This window comes from Cyprinus carpio, chromosome A20, assembly GCF_018340385.1.
Source record: "Cyprinus carpio isolate SPL01 chromosome A20, ASM1834038v1, whole genome shotgun sequence".
Taxonomy (NCBI): Eukaryota; Metazoa; Chordata; class Actinopteri; order Cypriniformes; family Cyprinidae; genus Cyprinus; species Cyprinus carpio.
The window spans coordinates 18,285,667-18,299,465 of record NC_056591.1 but is presented as its reverse complement, the minus strand read 5'-3'; the positions used below and the strand labels follow the sequence as shown (position 1 = coordinate 18,299,465).

The following is a 13,799-nucleotide window of genomic DNA, read 5'->3' as shown; positions in this document are numbered from 1 at the left end:
TTTATTATTATTGATGTTGAAAACAGTTGTGCTGCTTAATAGTTGTGTGTGTGACTTTGTTTATGATTATTTGATGAATAGAAAGTTCAAAATAACAGCATTTATTTAGAAAAAAAAAAAACTCACTTTTGATCAATTTAATGCATCCTTGCTGAGTAAATTAATTAGTTTCTATTAAAAAACACGCACTGACCACCAAACTTTTGAATTGTAATTTAATTATTATTCAAAATGTAATGTTTAATTGTTAATTTAATTACTTAATGCCTTTTATCACCAGGAGGTGATTTTACGGTGCTCCCCAATGGCGGCCTGCAGATCTCTAAAGCCAGAGTGGAGGATTCTGGAACCTACATGTGTGTGGCTCAGAATCCAGCAGGCACTGCACTGGGGAAAACCAAACTCAGAGTGCAAGGTGAGAGTCACACATTGGCTTTGATGGAAGTTAAGATGTCTGTTGGAATTGGTCTATCAAATATTATAAATTTCACTTTTCTTGCAGTGCCCCCTGTCATAACATCTGACATCAAAGCATACATTGTGGCACTAGATGCATCTGTAACTCTGCAGTGCCACTCAGAGGGTTTCCCCACTCCCTCTATCACATGGTACAAGAACGGGCAGCCACTGAGTGAGTCGTTGCGGCAGCGAGTCCTGAGCACAGGGGCGCTTCAGATCGCCTTTGCCCAGCCTGGAGACACAGGCAGATACACCTGCACTGCTGCTAATGTGGCTGGAACCACCAGTCTGGAGATGAGCCTCATTGTACAGAGTGAGTGAGTCAAGAGGAAAAATCGATTAAATTGAATAAATGGTTTCATTGTACAGTGATTTATTGGAAAACTGAGATAATATGAACTGATTAATAATATTGATTAATGCATTGACAATCTATTAATATACTACTACTACTAATAATAATAAGCAATATAATAATTTCCAGAATATTAGTAGAATATATTTTTATGAATTGTTTACAATGATTAGATTTGTGTTTTAATAACAGTAATAATAAGCAATATAATATAGGTAGAATGTCTATCCATTTATTTATTTGTTTATTTTCTCTCCCTTTCTATCTTAGTACCTTCTTCCATCCGTGGAGGAGAGTCAGAGGTGTCCGTGGTGGAGAACGCCCAAGCTTTGCTCACCTGTGTGGCAGACGGAGTGCCACAGCCCATTATCACCTGGGAGAAAGATGACATTGCACTTACCGACACCACCGGAGAATACACAATCCTGCCCACAGGAGAGCTGCTCATAGACTCTGCACAGGTCAGAGCCCCTATCTTCAAACTGCTTGTATTCAAAATGTGTATATACTGTGACAGTTTTCTGAGGCATCTCTCTGTGTATGTAGCCTGAAGATTCTGGTAGTTACACGTGTATCGGAACCAACTCAGCTGGGCAGGACAGTCGCACCATTGGTCTGTCTGTCCACACTCATCCAGCCTTCACTGAGCTCCTAGGGGATGTGGCTCTTAACAAGGGAGAGCGCCTCCTGTTGACCTGCGGTGTCACCGGCATTCCTCCACCAAAGATTACATGGGCATTCAACAACAATATCATCCCTGGTATAGATCATCCATCTAACTGAGCCTACAGATATCCCCAATGTGCATCCCCTGTAGTTCAGCACTGTTAGTTAGCTGCATGTATCAATAGACTACGTGAAAATCAGGAAGGTATTGTTTCTACCCACAGCCCAGTATGATCATGTTAATGGCCACAGCGAGTTGGTGATTGAGCGTGTGAGTAAAGATGACTCGGGCACTTATTCCTGTGTGGCTGAGAACAGTGTGGGATCCATCAAATCTTTGGGATTTGTCTATGTTAAAGGTTAACATCTGCATTTTTTTTATATGATGGCTTGTAAAATTTAAAGCAAATCCATTGTGGAAAATCTGAATCTTTCGTCCAATTTTTTCCAGAACCACCAATAATAGACGGAGATGTTCATTTAAATCGCATTGAGCCCCTGGGAGGTAATGCCATACTTAACTGTGGGGTACGAGGAGACCCTCTGCCCACCATCCAGTGGAGGAAAAAGGGCGTCAATGTGCAGATAAGCAACCGAATCCGCCAACTTGACAATACAACTCAACCCAACCAATCCACAGCACAAAACAAAAAAAACACCACACTCAAATAAAAAACACAACAACACAAAAGAAAACCAAACTCCACTAATCACCAAAAAAAACAAAAAAATTTTTTTATGTTATTATGGTTACAGAAAGTTTTGCCATCAATGCTGGATGCAGAATTTGGATACAAAATTCCTTTTTAATTTTTTTTTTTTGTATTTCCCCCATTTTGACATTCATAAATAATTAATGGGTCATTTTGTAATTTTTGTAGAGTGAAGATGCTGGAAACTACATGTGCTTGGCCACAAATGATGCAGGAGTGGTGGAGAGAACAGTCACACTGACCTTACAGCGTAAGTCTACAGTTATAACCAAAAATGAAATCTTAAAATTATCCTTTAAAGTTATTCATTTGCAGTCAAAGTAGCATAGAATACTTACACAGGAAGTAAAAACCTTAATAATAATTCTGATAAAATAGCACTAGCTTGTGTTACTGTAATAACATCAGTGCTGTTTCACAGGTTCTCCAAGCATCACTGTAAAGCCAGTGGAGACGGTGGTTGATGCTGGTTCCACATTGGTCCTTAACTGCCAGGCAGACGGAGAGCCTGTGCCTGTCATCGAGTGGTCCCGTCAGGGACAGCCATTGTTGGGTAATGAGCGCATCACCACCCTGAAAAACGGTTCTCTGCGGCTCAGTAGTGCTCAGAAAGAGGACACAGCTGAGTATGAGTGCGTGGCCCGAAATCTGTTAGGCTCCGTGCTAGCGCGTGTGACCCTCACAGTGCGAGGTAAGCTGAACTGCACGTTTACATTTTTATCAAATGTTTAGACAATTAAAATGCAATCAGATATATTATAATGGGGGGTTGAATTGTGTTTCGTAGTTCACGGAGGCTTCTCTGAATGGATGGAGTGGGGAGCCTGCAGTGTTTCCTGTGGTACAGGAGTGCAGAAGAGGCTGAGACAGTGCAATAACCCATTTCCTGCGAATGGAGGACAACACTGCATAGGTTCAGCAACAGAAACACGCAGCTGTCAAGGCAAACCTTGCCCAGGTAAATTAATTTGTCATCCCTTTTGCTGCTTTAGTGAGGGCCCTACATTGTGGGCATTTCACTAGCATTTGTGAGTATTTGTATATAATACACATTGTTTAAAAGTTAAATTCATGATGTTAATGTTTATAATATCTTTTAAACAATAGTTTATGTGCATTTAATAGATGATACAGTATATTGTTAACATGTTTTAATAACTGTCATTAAAAACAGATTCATGCATTACTGTTCTAATGTTTGGGGTTTACAATTAATAGATTTATTTTTCAAAGACACATTAAATTTAATAAAAGGTGACAGCAAAGACATTTATAATGTTACAGGAGGTTTCTATTTCAAATAATGTTCTTTTGAACTTTCTGTTCTTCTGTAAAAGAATCCTGTAAAATAATGTTTGTAGTAATATTTTACAGTCGTAATATTTTTACTGTATTTTTGATCAAATAAACATAGCCCTGGTATATGCATACAAGACTAGTGTATATTTCTCAAATAATTAACCTGCTTGCTAAGAAAAGTTAAGACTAATGAAGTTATTGTAAAGTGGTAGAAATATATATAAAAATAAATTTTTGTTCACCTAAAAAAAAAAAATAGTGTAGAGACATGTTTATACTGTTCTTCACATTTTTATCTATCTCTCTCTCCCCATAGTGGATGGCAGTTGGTCTGAGTGGTCTTCCTGGGAGGAGTGCTCTCGTACCTGTGGTCAGGGTAACAGGACTAGGGTGCGGACTTGTAGTAATCCTCCTGCCCAGCATGGGGGTAGAGCCTGTGAGGGCAAAGCAGTGGAAGCCATCATGTGTAGTATAAGGCCATGCCCAGGTGAGTGGAGGAGCTTATGCATGGACATACCAGTCTTTATCACTCTGACTGGATTCTTATATGTCAGTGGGTGGGAACTGGGGTGCCTGGTTGCCTTGGAGCCCTTGTAGCGAAACGTGTGGCAAAGGGATGCAGACTAGGCTCAGACTCTGCAACAACCCTCCACCCTCATTTGAAGGACCATCGTGTGAAGGACCTGACACACAGACGCAAGTGTGCAGTGAGAGGAACTGCCCCGGTAAGTATCCTGGTCAAAGTAAATAATAGATAAAATTAAACGAATAAATGGTGACAGAATTAAAATTTTTGGCTGAACTGTTTCTTTAATATTCTTCCCAAATTGGTCTTTCTTCTGAAAGTTCATAGTAATAGATTAACTTTATGAGGTTGGGCACATCCAATACTTCATGATTCTTGTTAAGATAATTGCTTAAGCTTTTATCACGGTATTATCACGATATTGAAATAAGTTGCAAAAATGATGTCAAAATACAGTATAGCAGGTATGCACTAATATTAACAATTAAAAATAGCTACATTTATTACAGAAGTTATTCTTTGTTAAAAAAAAATACAACTGTTCATGTTAGCTCGGGTCCATTAAATAATATAGTTAAAAATTTTGATTTTATTAACATGTTATTAAATGTTGAAATTAACTAAGATGAATACATGCTTTAGAATAATTTTTCATTGACAGTTTGTTAACTAATGAATTAACTAATGGAGCCTTAAAGTGTGACTGAATAATTAAGGATCAAAATATTTTCAAACAATATCGAGAGCATGTTGTAGTCCAGAATAGAATTTAAAAATTGTAGTATTGAAGTATTTGGTGCTAAGTATTGAAGTATTTGGCGCTGTGATGAACCCCATAGCAAATACAAAAATCTTAGTGGCTGTTTGAAACATTTAAATCGTGTTCAAATATCGCCACATGTCTACTTCATGATCAATCAAATCCTGGTTTAAAAAGCATGGTCTTATCTTTTCTTCCCATTTTCAACAGTGAATGGCAAGTGGTCATCCTGGGTAAGCTGGGGGGCATGTAGTGTGTCTTGTGGAGGCGGTACACGGCAAAGGACGCGTGTCTGTGCAAGCCCTGCTCCCCAACATGGGGGACGGCGATGTGAGGGAAATGACATCCACATTGATTTCTGCAACAATGAACCCTGTCCTAGTGAGTAAACACATGTCACATATGGTAAACACAGACACATAATAAAGAAAGCAGTTAGTACAAATAATCTCTCTTCATAGTTCATGGTAACTGGGGCCCATGGAACAGTTGGGGCAGTTGTAGCAGAACCTGCAATGGTGGTCAAATGCGTCGCTACAGAACATGTGACAATCCTCGACCAGCGAATGGAGGCAGATCGTGCACTGGATCAGACTCGCAAATCCAGAAATGCAACACAGCCAACTGCCCTGGTATAGCACTCATACTGTACATACACTAGTTCAAAGGTTTGAGGTCGGTGAAATAAAAAAAAAAAAATTTCAGTGTTCTCTTATGACAGCATTAATTTGATAAAAAAAGTAAAAAAAAAAAAAAAAAAAAAAAAAAATTAATATTGTGAAATAATAATATAATTTAAAATAACACCTATTTAAAAAAAATATATTTTGAAATATATTCCTTGCATGGCAAAGCTGACTATTTTAGAAGCCATTACTTCAGTCTTCAGTGACACATGGTCCTTCAGAAACCATTCTAATCTTCCGATTTGGTTCCCAAGAAACATTTCTTATTATTATCAGTATTAGAAACAGTTGTGCTGCTTAATAATATTTTTCTGGAAAGATTGATAAGTTTTTTTCAGGATTCTTTTATGAATAGAATATTTCAAAAGAGCATAATTTATTTGAAAGAGACATTTTTGTAACAGTGTGAAAGTGTGTTTACTGTCACTTTTGATCAATTTAATGCATCTTTGCCAAATAAATATTTAACTTCTCCAAAAAAACATCTCTAACCCAAAACTTCTGAACAGTAGTGTATATTGTACAATGCACAAACACCCACACTTTCTAGTACCTGTACATTAATAAATATACAAAGCGATGCTACATAAATTTTAGGTTATGATTGACAAGATTATTTGATTAGGCATTAATTTGGCATTATTTGGATACATTTTTACTGTAACTGATTACACACTTTTCTGTGCTCTGTGTGTGTGTGTGTGTGTGTGTGTGTGTGTGTGTGTGTGTGTGTGTGTGTGTGTGTGTGTGTGTGTGTGTGTGTGTGTGTGTGTGTGTGTGTGTGTGTGTGTGTGTGTGTGTGTGTGTGTGTGTGTGTGTGTGTGAAGTTGATGGTAAGTGGGGTTCATGGGAGTCCTGGGGTGAATGTTCATCATCCTGTGGAGGTGGAGAACGGACACGTGTCAGACTCTGCAACAATCCATCACCCAGCAACAACGGCCGCCCCTGCCCAGGAGACGCCACCCAGTTATCAAGATGTAATATACAGCCATGTCCAGGTACATTTACAGCTATGTATGGTTCTTAATCAAGACTTACATCAAGAAATCTTGTATTTAAATTTCATTTTTTATCAATTTTATTTGATTTATTTTTTTGCTATTAATTACTTTCAGAAAAAATATGACTCTTACCTATAAAATCAGATCAAATACAATACAGAACCCTTGTCTTATTATGCCTAGAATACAATGATAGAACTTGACAACACACATTTTATACAACTAACCCCAACCACTGCATTAAGTCTGACCTTGGTCTCAAGTAAACTACACAAGATATGATTGTCTAAACTTTTTATTTTTTCTCTTCAGGTGGCCCTCAGAAAGCCAGAGGAAGTATCATCGGGACCATTAATGATGTGGAGTTTGGCATTGCTATCCTCAATGCCACTATCTCCAGCAGCCCCACTGGAGGGAGAGTTATACAGGCCACCATCACTAACATACCCAGGAGTCTTGGTCAGTCTCTGCTTCTGAGTTTTTGTTTTGAGCAGCAATGGATCTTATTTACTATTCCAAAATGTTGTAAATATACTGTACAGTATTTGTCAGTATATTAATTATGTTGTTGTGTGGCAATGTTCTAATAGTTCTATGACTATTCATCAAGAACTAGAAAGATAAATGTAATTTGACTTGGTGCTTGTATATGTTCTGCTAAACCATCCAGGCCCTGCTATGAGGAAGTTGATCTCCATCCTGAACCCCATATACTGGACCACAGCACAGGAGCTGAGTGAGGCTGTCAATGGTTACACTCTCACAGATGGCATCTTCAGACGTGAGACTCAGGTGGAGTTTGCCACAGGTACGAGGCGTCACATTGATGTATAGAGATCCTTAAAAACTTTTCCTCAAAGTTTTCCTCGTTTAATTTGTATTTTGTTGACTATAGGAGAGATTCTCAGAATGACCCATGTGGCACGAGGGCTGGACTCAGATGGAGCACTTCTGCTGGACATTGTATTAAATGGGCATATCCTGCAACTTCCATCCAATGCAGACATCAGTCTTAAGGTAGAACCGCCATCACTGAATTCACTGACTGTTATTTCTTTTTATACTTGAAAATATGATGTTACGCAGTATAAACTTTTTTAAACTCTAGGACTACACTGAAGACTACATCCAGACTGGCCCTGGTCAGCTGTATGCTCTGTCCACACGCATGTTCAGTATAGACAGGGTGAGCGTGCCTTACTCCTGGAATCATACCATCACATACAGACCCTCCAAAGGAAAGATGCCCTATCTGGTGCAGACTCTCCACGCCTCGGCTATCAGCGCTCTGTACCGTCCACTAGAAGAGATGCTGGAGTTTTCCATCCATGCCACCATTGCTAAAGGTACAATACACATACTGTCTGCATTAGGGAAAAAATCATCAGGTATGAATGATGTATCAGTCACTGATATTATATAATTTTATTAAAAATGGTATTGGAAGCAGATATCATGGCCTATTTTTTTTTTCTTCTTCTTCTATTTCAAAAAATATAATAATGTTTTAATGCCTGGTTCAAAATTGTATTAAATTTAATACAAACATCATATGCATCCCTAAACATCATGAACAAATTGTAGCATATGCTTATGATTTAATTATTTATTCAGTTCAAATTGTTATATTTAATAGTTTACATGAGTTTTACAACCTATCCCTCTCCGATTATGATGTATTTTCATCCTCAGGAGAGCGCAGTAATCAGTGTCCAAGTGGTTTTCAACTGGACCCTGCTGGGCCATATTGTTCAGGTACAGTCGGACCGTATTTAATGCTTTTACTGCGATAGAGATAATAGTATTTGTTTGTGAATATACCTAGAGTTTCATTGATGGGATTCTGTGCTTGTCCTTTTTTGCTGATAGATGAGAACGAGTGCGCAGAGAGAAACCCCTGCTCACATGCCTGTCACAATGCTGTAGGCACATACTACTGTTCCTGTCCCAGAGGACTAACTATCTCAGCTGATGGTAGAACATGCCAGGGTACGACAGTTTCAAAAAGTTTACCTTTGAATGGTAATGTATGATACTGATATTTCTGAAATCTCAACTGAGCAACTGCTTTCGTTTATGTTTACCCTAGATATTGATGAGTGTTCACTGAGTGGTCACATGTGCCATGATGGACAAAACTGTGAGAACACCATTGGCTCCTATCACTGTGTGATGCGCTGTGGGCGAGGCTTTAGGAGGACAGCAGATGAGCTGAGCTGCTCAGGTGCACAGTTGTCCCTGGTTTTAGAAGTTTATGTTTGTATATTTTTGATGTGTGTATTTTTATTTGCCATACTGTAATTTACATTAATGCTCTCTATTCATCATTATCTTCATTCTAGAATACATTTGAATTGCTTTAATCTTGCTTTTGCAGATGTGAACGAGTGTCAGGAATCCAACCCCTGCCATCAGCACTGTCTAAACACCATTGGCAGCTTCCGCTGTGCTTGTGAGCAGGGGTTCCAACTCAGGAATCGACGCTGTATTGGTACGTTTAAAACCTCTCTCATGACATATTGCTCAGTCTTGCTTGGTTGATAAAAATATGCAACTGCTGTTTCTCCTCAGACATAAACGAATGCAAACAGAGAGTGTGTCGCTCAGATCAGCAGTGTAAAAACACACGTGGTGGATACACTTGCATTGACCTCTGCCCTACTGGCATGACCAAAGGAGGCAATGGCACATGCATAGGTTTGTAATGTTGTTCCTTATGTTTTGGGCCAAGGACTATTGTGTTGCATAGTAAAATATTAAATATATTTATTATACAATTATAATTTTATTCTGCTAAAATTACATTATGTATATATAAATCTAATTTATTAAACAACTTTAGTTTTTTATTTATGCATTTTTCTGTGCATAATTGGATTATAATCAAAGATTTATTCATTTTTGTTTTGCTTACAGATATTGATGAATGCCATGACGGCACACATCAGTGCAGGTATAATCAGATCTGTGAAAACACAAGAGGTAGCTACCACTGCACCTGTCCGAGGGGGTACCGCTCTCAGGGTGTGGGCCGCCCATGCCTTGGTACGTAGTCTAACTCCCCCACACTTTACTCTAATCCTCTCCTTACATCCCAGGCTGTTCTCCTTCACTCTTTTGCTACATTTCATTTCTGTGAAACAACCCTCACCTAAACAACATTCAGAACCTTTGATGTTACTTCTTAACACACATTATGTTGCCACAGTGCTATTAAACTAACCCACATGTAACCCTAAGAAAGAAAGAAGTCAGTAACTGATACCCAATCAAAGATCCAAGTCTTTGTATGTCTACATACTGTATGTAATTGTCAGTAAGGTGTTGCAAGTTTTTTGCAGTATTACAGCATTAAGTACAGTAGGTTCACTCTTAAAGCAAGGCCAGCACGACTATCACGACTGTGTCCTTCCTTTATCTGTGTCTTTAATCTTACCCTTCAGCCTTCTGCTTGGGATTTTCCCCGAAGTGCTCTGCTTTGGCACTTTTTAATGTTTGCTGAATGTCCTCTAGTGACATTCAGTTGGGATTAAAAGTGCCATTTTGGCATTCAGAGTTTTTCTTCAGTTCTCAGTTGTTCCCATTGAGTTTCAGTACTGACACTGAGTTAACTGAATTTTATTAATAGAAATTATGCTCCTTGTGAGGAATCATTAAATACACTGAATATTTTACAACAAAAATACAATATGTATTTTTGCATGAGAAACATTCTTTTGAGGGACAGCTACTCATGTCCAGTATTTTTTTCTCATCCCCTTCTTTTTCATTTGCTTCTTTTGATCTTTGAACTGTATTTCCTTTATTTTCCCTCTTTGTTTCCACTATTTCTTTTTCTCTGTGTTGGCCTTGCTGTGAGAGCAGACATAAACGAGTGTGAGCCGGTACCGGTGCCATGTGCCTATCAGTGCGATGGCAAGTCCTATGCTGGACTAGAGCGCTTGCCCAGCTATGAAAGTTTCTCATATGGGTATAGAACATCCCAGTCCTCTTCTGATCGGAGCTCCTATCAGCAGCGCTACCATAGCCTGACTTCCCAGAGTTTCTACTCATATGTCCCCATCGGGGGGCGTCACATGGCCAACAGACTGAACAATGCCACTCCACACACTCGTAGGGATACTAATACCTGCCGACCTGGTTTTCAGGCAAACAATGGCCAGTGTTTAGGTAACTTCAAGAGCAACTGTTGAGCTGTAGAATTTGGGTTTCATGTCATACGCTAGGTCAGATGTATATGTATAACGTACTTGAAACTGCTGTATTGAAAACCACTGCTATTACACTAATAAGATAATGGATTATAAAGTATGTATTTTTATTTATTTTTTTTGGTTTTGTTTTTTTATACTTAGTGAAAACAGTGCCATAAGTGCCAGAATAATTCAGGAGAAAGAAGCATTTTTTATAAAAAAAAAAAAAAAATGGAAGGAATTCAGGTAGTTGTTTTGATGTGTTATATAAACGTGAAATTAAGTAATTTAGAAGATATGTACTTAGTACATTGGAAGCTCCACAGAACACAATGATTTGCATCAAGCATTTTAGAAAAAGGAATATAGTAAAAGCAATATTTATTATTTTAAAATGAACTTTTTTTATTGTATATAACCATTCAGACATAAGAGTAATGAATTGGTGCATGAAAATTGCCAGTTGTCCTGATTAATGTTTCATTTTAAAAGTTCTTTTATAGTATATACTAATTTCTTCATGTCAATATGTTTGATGTCTTATTAATCATATCAGTAGTAAGACATGAACACACACACAAATGGCACCATTTCCAGATAATATTGAATTACTTACTTACCTGTCTTGTGTTTTTAGATATTAATGAGTGTGAACAGAGGGACACATGTCAACATGAATGTATGAACACACCAGGTAGCCATAGGTGTTTGTGTCCCAGCGGCTATCGCCTTATGGCCAATGGCAAAACCTGCCAAGGTAAGATAATTAAGACATTCAATAAGAAACGCACTCAATACAAGTGTTAACTTCTCAAGAGAGTGACTTATAAAAAAAAATCTAAATATACTAAGTTTAAGAGGTTTGTGCGTTGCTCATTTTTGGTCTTTGTATGAATAGACATAGATGAATGCCTGGAGCAGAACATTCAGTGTGGTGCAAACAGGATGTGTTTCAACATGAGAGGGAGTTACCAGTGCATCGACACACCTTGCCCTCCCAACTATCAGAGAGATCCAGCCACAGGGTGAGACTGCCACTCTTTTCTTTGCAATCGTCTACTTTTGTTTAGCTGATTGTTCAAAATAAAGTGAATTCTGCCTTTCCTCTCAGGTTCTGCCTGAAGAATTGTCCGCCCAATGATCTGGAGTGCGCCCTGAGCCCGTATGCACTGGAGTACAAACTGCTGTCCCTGCCCTTCGGCATCGCCGCCAATCAGGACCTGATCCGGCTGGTTGCCTACACCCAGGATGGAGTCGTCCACCCACGCACTTCCTTCTTAGTGGTCGATGAGGACACGACTCTACCCTTCGCCATCCGGGACGAAAACCTCAAAGGTGTTCTCTTCACCACCCGGCCACTGCGCGAACCTCGCACGTACCGCATGAAGGTGCGAGCCCTGTCTTACAGCGCTGATGGAGGCATAGAGTACCAGACCACCTTTATTGTGTACATCGCTGTCTCAGCTTATCCTTACTGAGCACTTTACTACATCCAACAGCCTATGAAGAGAGGGAATGTTCAGAGGTTGCGCTAAACAAAAGAAATCCATTATTTGATGAGTTTTGAAAACATAATGATTTCCGTCATTTTGACAGATTAAAAAACAGGAAATCTAGTTTCCTACATTTCCCTACACTAGAAATATTCCAACAGGTAGGGTTTCTAAATGGGATTAGATGTGCAGAAGAGGGGAGACGACAACATTTTTAAAGCACCCCTGTAAAAAAAAATAAACCAGGAGAGAGATGTGAGAGAGGATTTGGGGAGAGAAACAAGAGATTGCAAGTGTTTCACATTATGAAAGAAAAAGAAAAGACTTAAAAGGCAAGACTAAAAAAGCTCTTGGCACAGAAGTTCCTGTAATATTGGTATCCATAATTTACTGATAGATAAAAATAGAGCATGACAGAAAATTTGCAAACCATCTGGATAAATTATTTTATAGCGCAACCTCTGAGAATGGTGCAGTTTTTGTACATGTGTGACTGAGACATATTGGTCTTTGTGTTAGAGTGTGTATGTGTGAGTGCAGATCCACCACTTGAAGAGATTTTCACAGGTCACGCTGACATGTAAAAGGCCTTTTAGGCTGGAAGAGCTGAGTTGAGGAGTCCTGCAGACAGACAACACTGCTCTCTGAGGTTCAGACTTCAAGACAGACTTCACGTAAACCCAGTTTTAAGACCGCTGGTGGGTTAGTGGTTTGGCTGCAAGAATCCTTCATCAGAATGTACATCAGGACTATGGGTGGTTTAATAGAATACATTTGCATACATGTCTACCTATTAACTTATTGGGAATTGCTTGAATATATGAAAGAAAATCAGTTCCCTCCATTGCTTTCTTTAAAATGAGATGGGGAAGATTTTATTGGTTTAAATTTTGTGCTTTTAACATAATGATGAGGTTTGGGTTTGAGCCACATCTGCAGTAAAAATGAAAAGGATGTCCACCTCAGGTAAGCACTACCTTAACTCTAGAAGAGAGTACTGTCAATCAGTTACTATGCACATAATAGCAATGTTTAATTATCATTACAGGTTCATAGACATTTGGAGTATTTTTTGTAACTTTGTCATTAATCAAGGTGTATTCTATTTTAATATGTATATAATTGTTTTTTATTTTATTCGTAATACTGTTGTATTCCCTTTTTTTACAAAAAGAAAAAGCAATAAATTGTATGATTCATTCATTATGATACATTCAGTTCGGAGCTGCATAAACTACTTTTCAAAAGTTTGGGGTTAGTACGTTGTTTCTTTTTTTTTGTGACAGTAAAAACAATGTTAGAAAAGATTTTTAGATAAATGTTGTTTTAAACCTATTATTCATCAAGGAATCTTGGAAAATTGTATCACTGTTTCTGCAAATAAATATTAAGGAACAACATTGATTATAATAAATGTTTCTTAAACCCCAAATCAGCATATTAGAATGATTTCTAAATGATCCTGTGACACTGAAGACATGAGTAATAAAGACCGAACGCGCAAAGAAACCTCCGCCAGCACACCGGATACCTTCCTTGGGACCGAGTGCCCTGGAACCTTACCGTAATATTTTCACAATATTGCAGTTTTTTTTACTGTATTGCTGAGCAACATAAAAGCAGCCTCAGTAAGCATAATAGATTTCAT

The 13,799-nt window shown here is 38.4% G+C and overlaps 1 protein-coding gene across 1 annotated transcript in view; it reads left to right on the top strand.

Moving 5' to 3' along the window:
- Nucleotides 1-13,374, top strand: part of LOC109047598 (hemicentin-1-like) — an 89,379-nt gene extending 76,005 nt beyond the window's left edge. The window contains exons 80-107 of the mRNA XM_042777949.1: nt 281-415; nt 503-772; nt 1,085-1,275; nt 1,361-1,574; nt 1,705-1,839; nt 1,932-2,119; nt 2,362-2,443; nt 2,615-2,884; nt 2,981-3,151; nt 3,809-3,979; nt 4,047-4,217; nt 4,989-5,159; nt 5,240-5,410; nt 6,292-6,462; nt 6,778-6,924; nt 7,136-7,273; nt 7,361-7,482; nt 7,574-7,811; nt 8,158-8,220; nt 8,335-8,454; nt 8,555-8,689; nt 8,843-8,956; nt 9,037-9,162; nt 9,382-9,510; nt 10,330-10,635; nt 11,296-11,415; nt 11,557-11,683; nt 11,770-13,374. Of these exons, the coding sequence (XP_042633883.1) occupies nt 281-415; nt 503-772; nt 1,085-1,275; nt 1,361-1,574; nt 1,705-1,839; nt 1,932-2,119; nt 2,362-2,443; nt 2,615-2,884; nt 2,981-3,151; nt 3,809-3,979; nt 4,047-4,217; nt 4,989-5,159; nt 5,240-5,410; nt 6,292-6,462; nt 6,778-6,924; nt 7,136-7,273; nt 7,361-7,482; nt 7,574-7,811; nt 8,158-8,220; nt 8,335-8,454; nt 8,555-8,689; nt 8,843-8,956; nt 9,037-9,162; nt 9,382-9,510; nt 10,330-10,635; nt 11,296-11,415; nt 11,557-11,683; nt 11,770-12,136 (4,763 nt within the window). The 3' untranslated portion in view covers nt 12,137-13,374. The remainder of the gene's footprint in view (nt 1-280; nt 416-502; nt 773-1,084; nt 1,276-1,360; nt 1,575-1,704; nt 1,840-1,931; nt 2,120-2,361; nt 2,444-2,614; nt 2,885-2,980; nt 3,152-3,808; nt 3,980-4,046; nt 4,218-4,988; nt 5,160-5,239; nt 5,411-6,291; nt 6,463-6,777; nt 6,925-7,135; nt 7,274-7,360; nt 7,483-7,573; nt 7,812-8,157; nt 8,221-8,334; nt 8,455-8,554; nt 8,690-8,842; nt 8,957-9,036; nt 9,163-9,381; nt 9,511-10,329; nt 10,636-11,295; nt 11,416-11,556; nt 11,684-11,769) is intronic.
- Nucleotides 13,375-13,799: the final 425 nt, after the last annotated feature.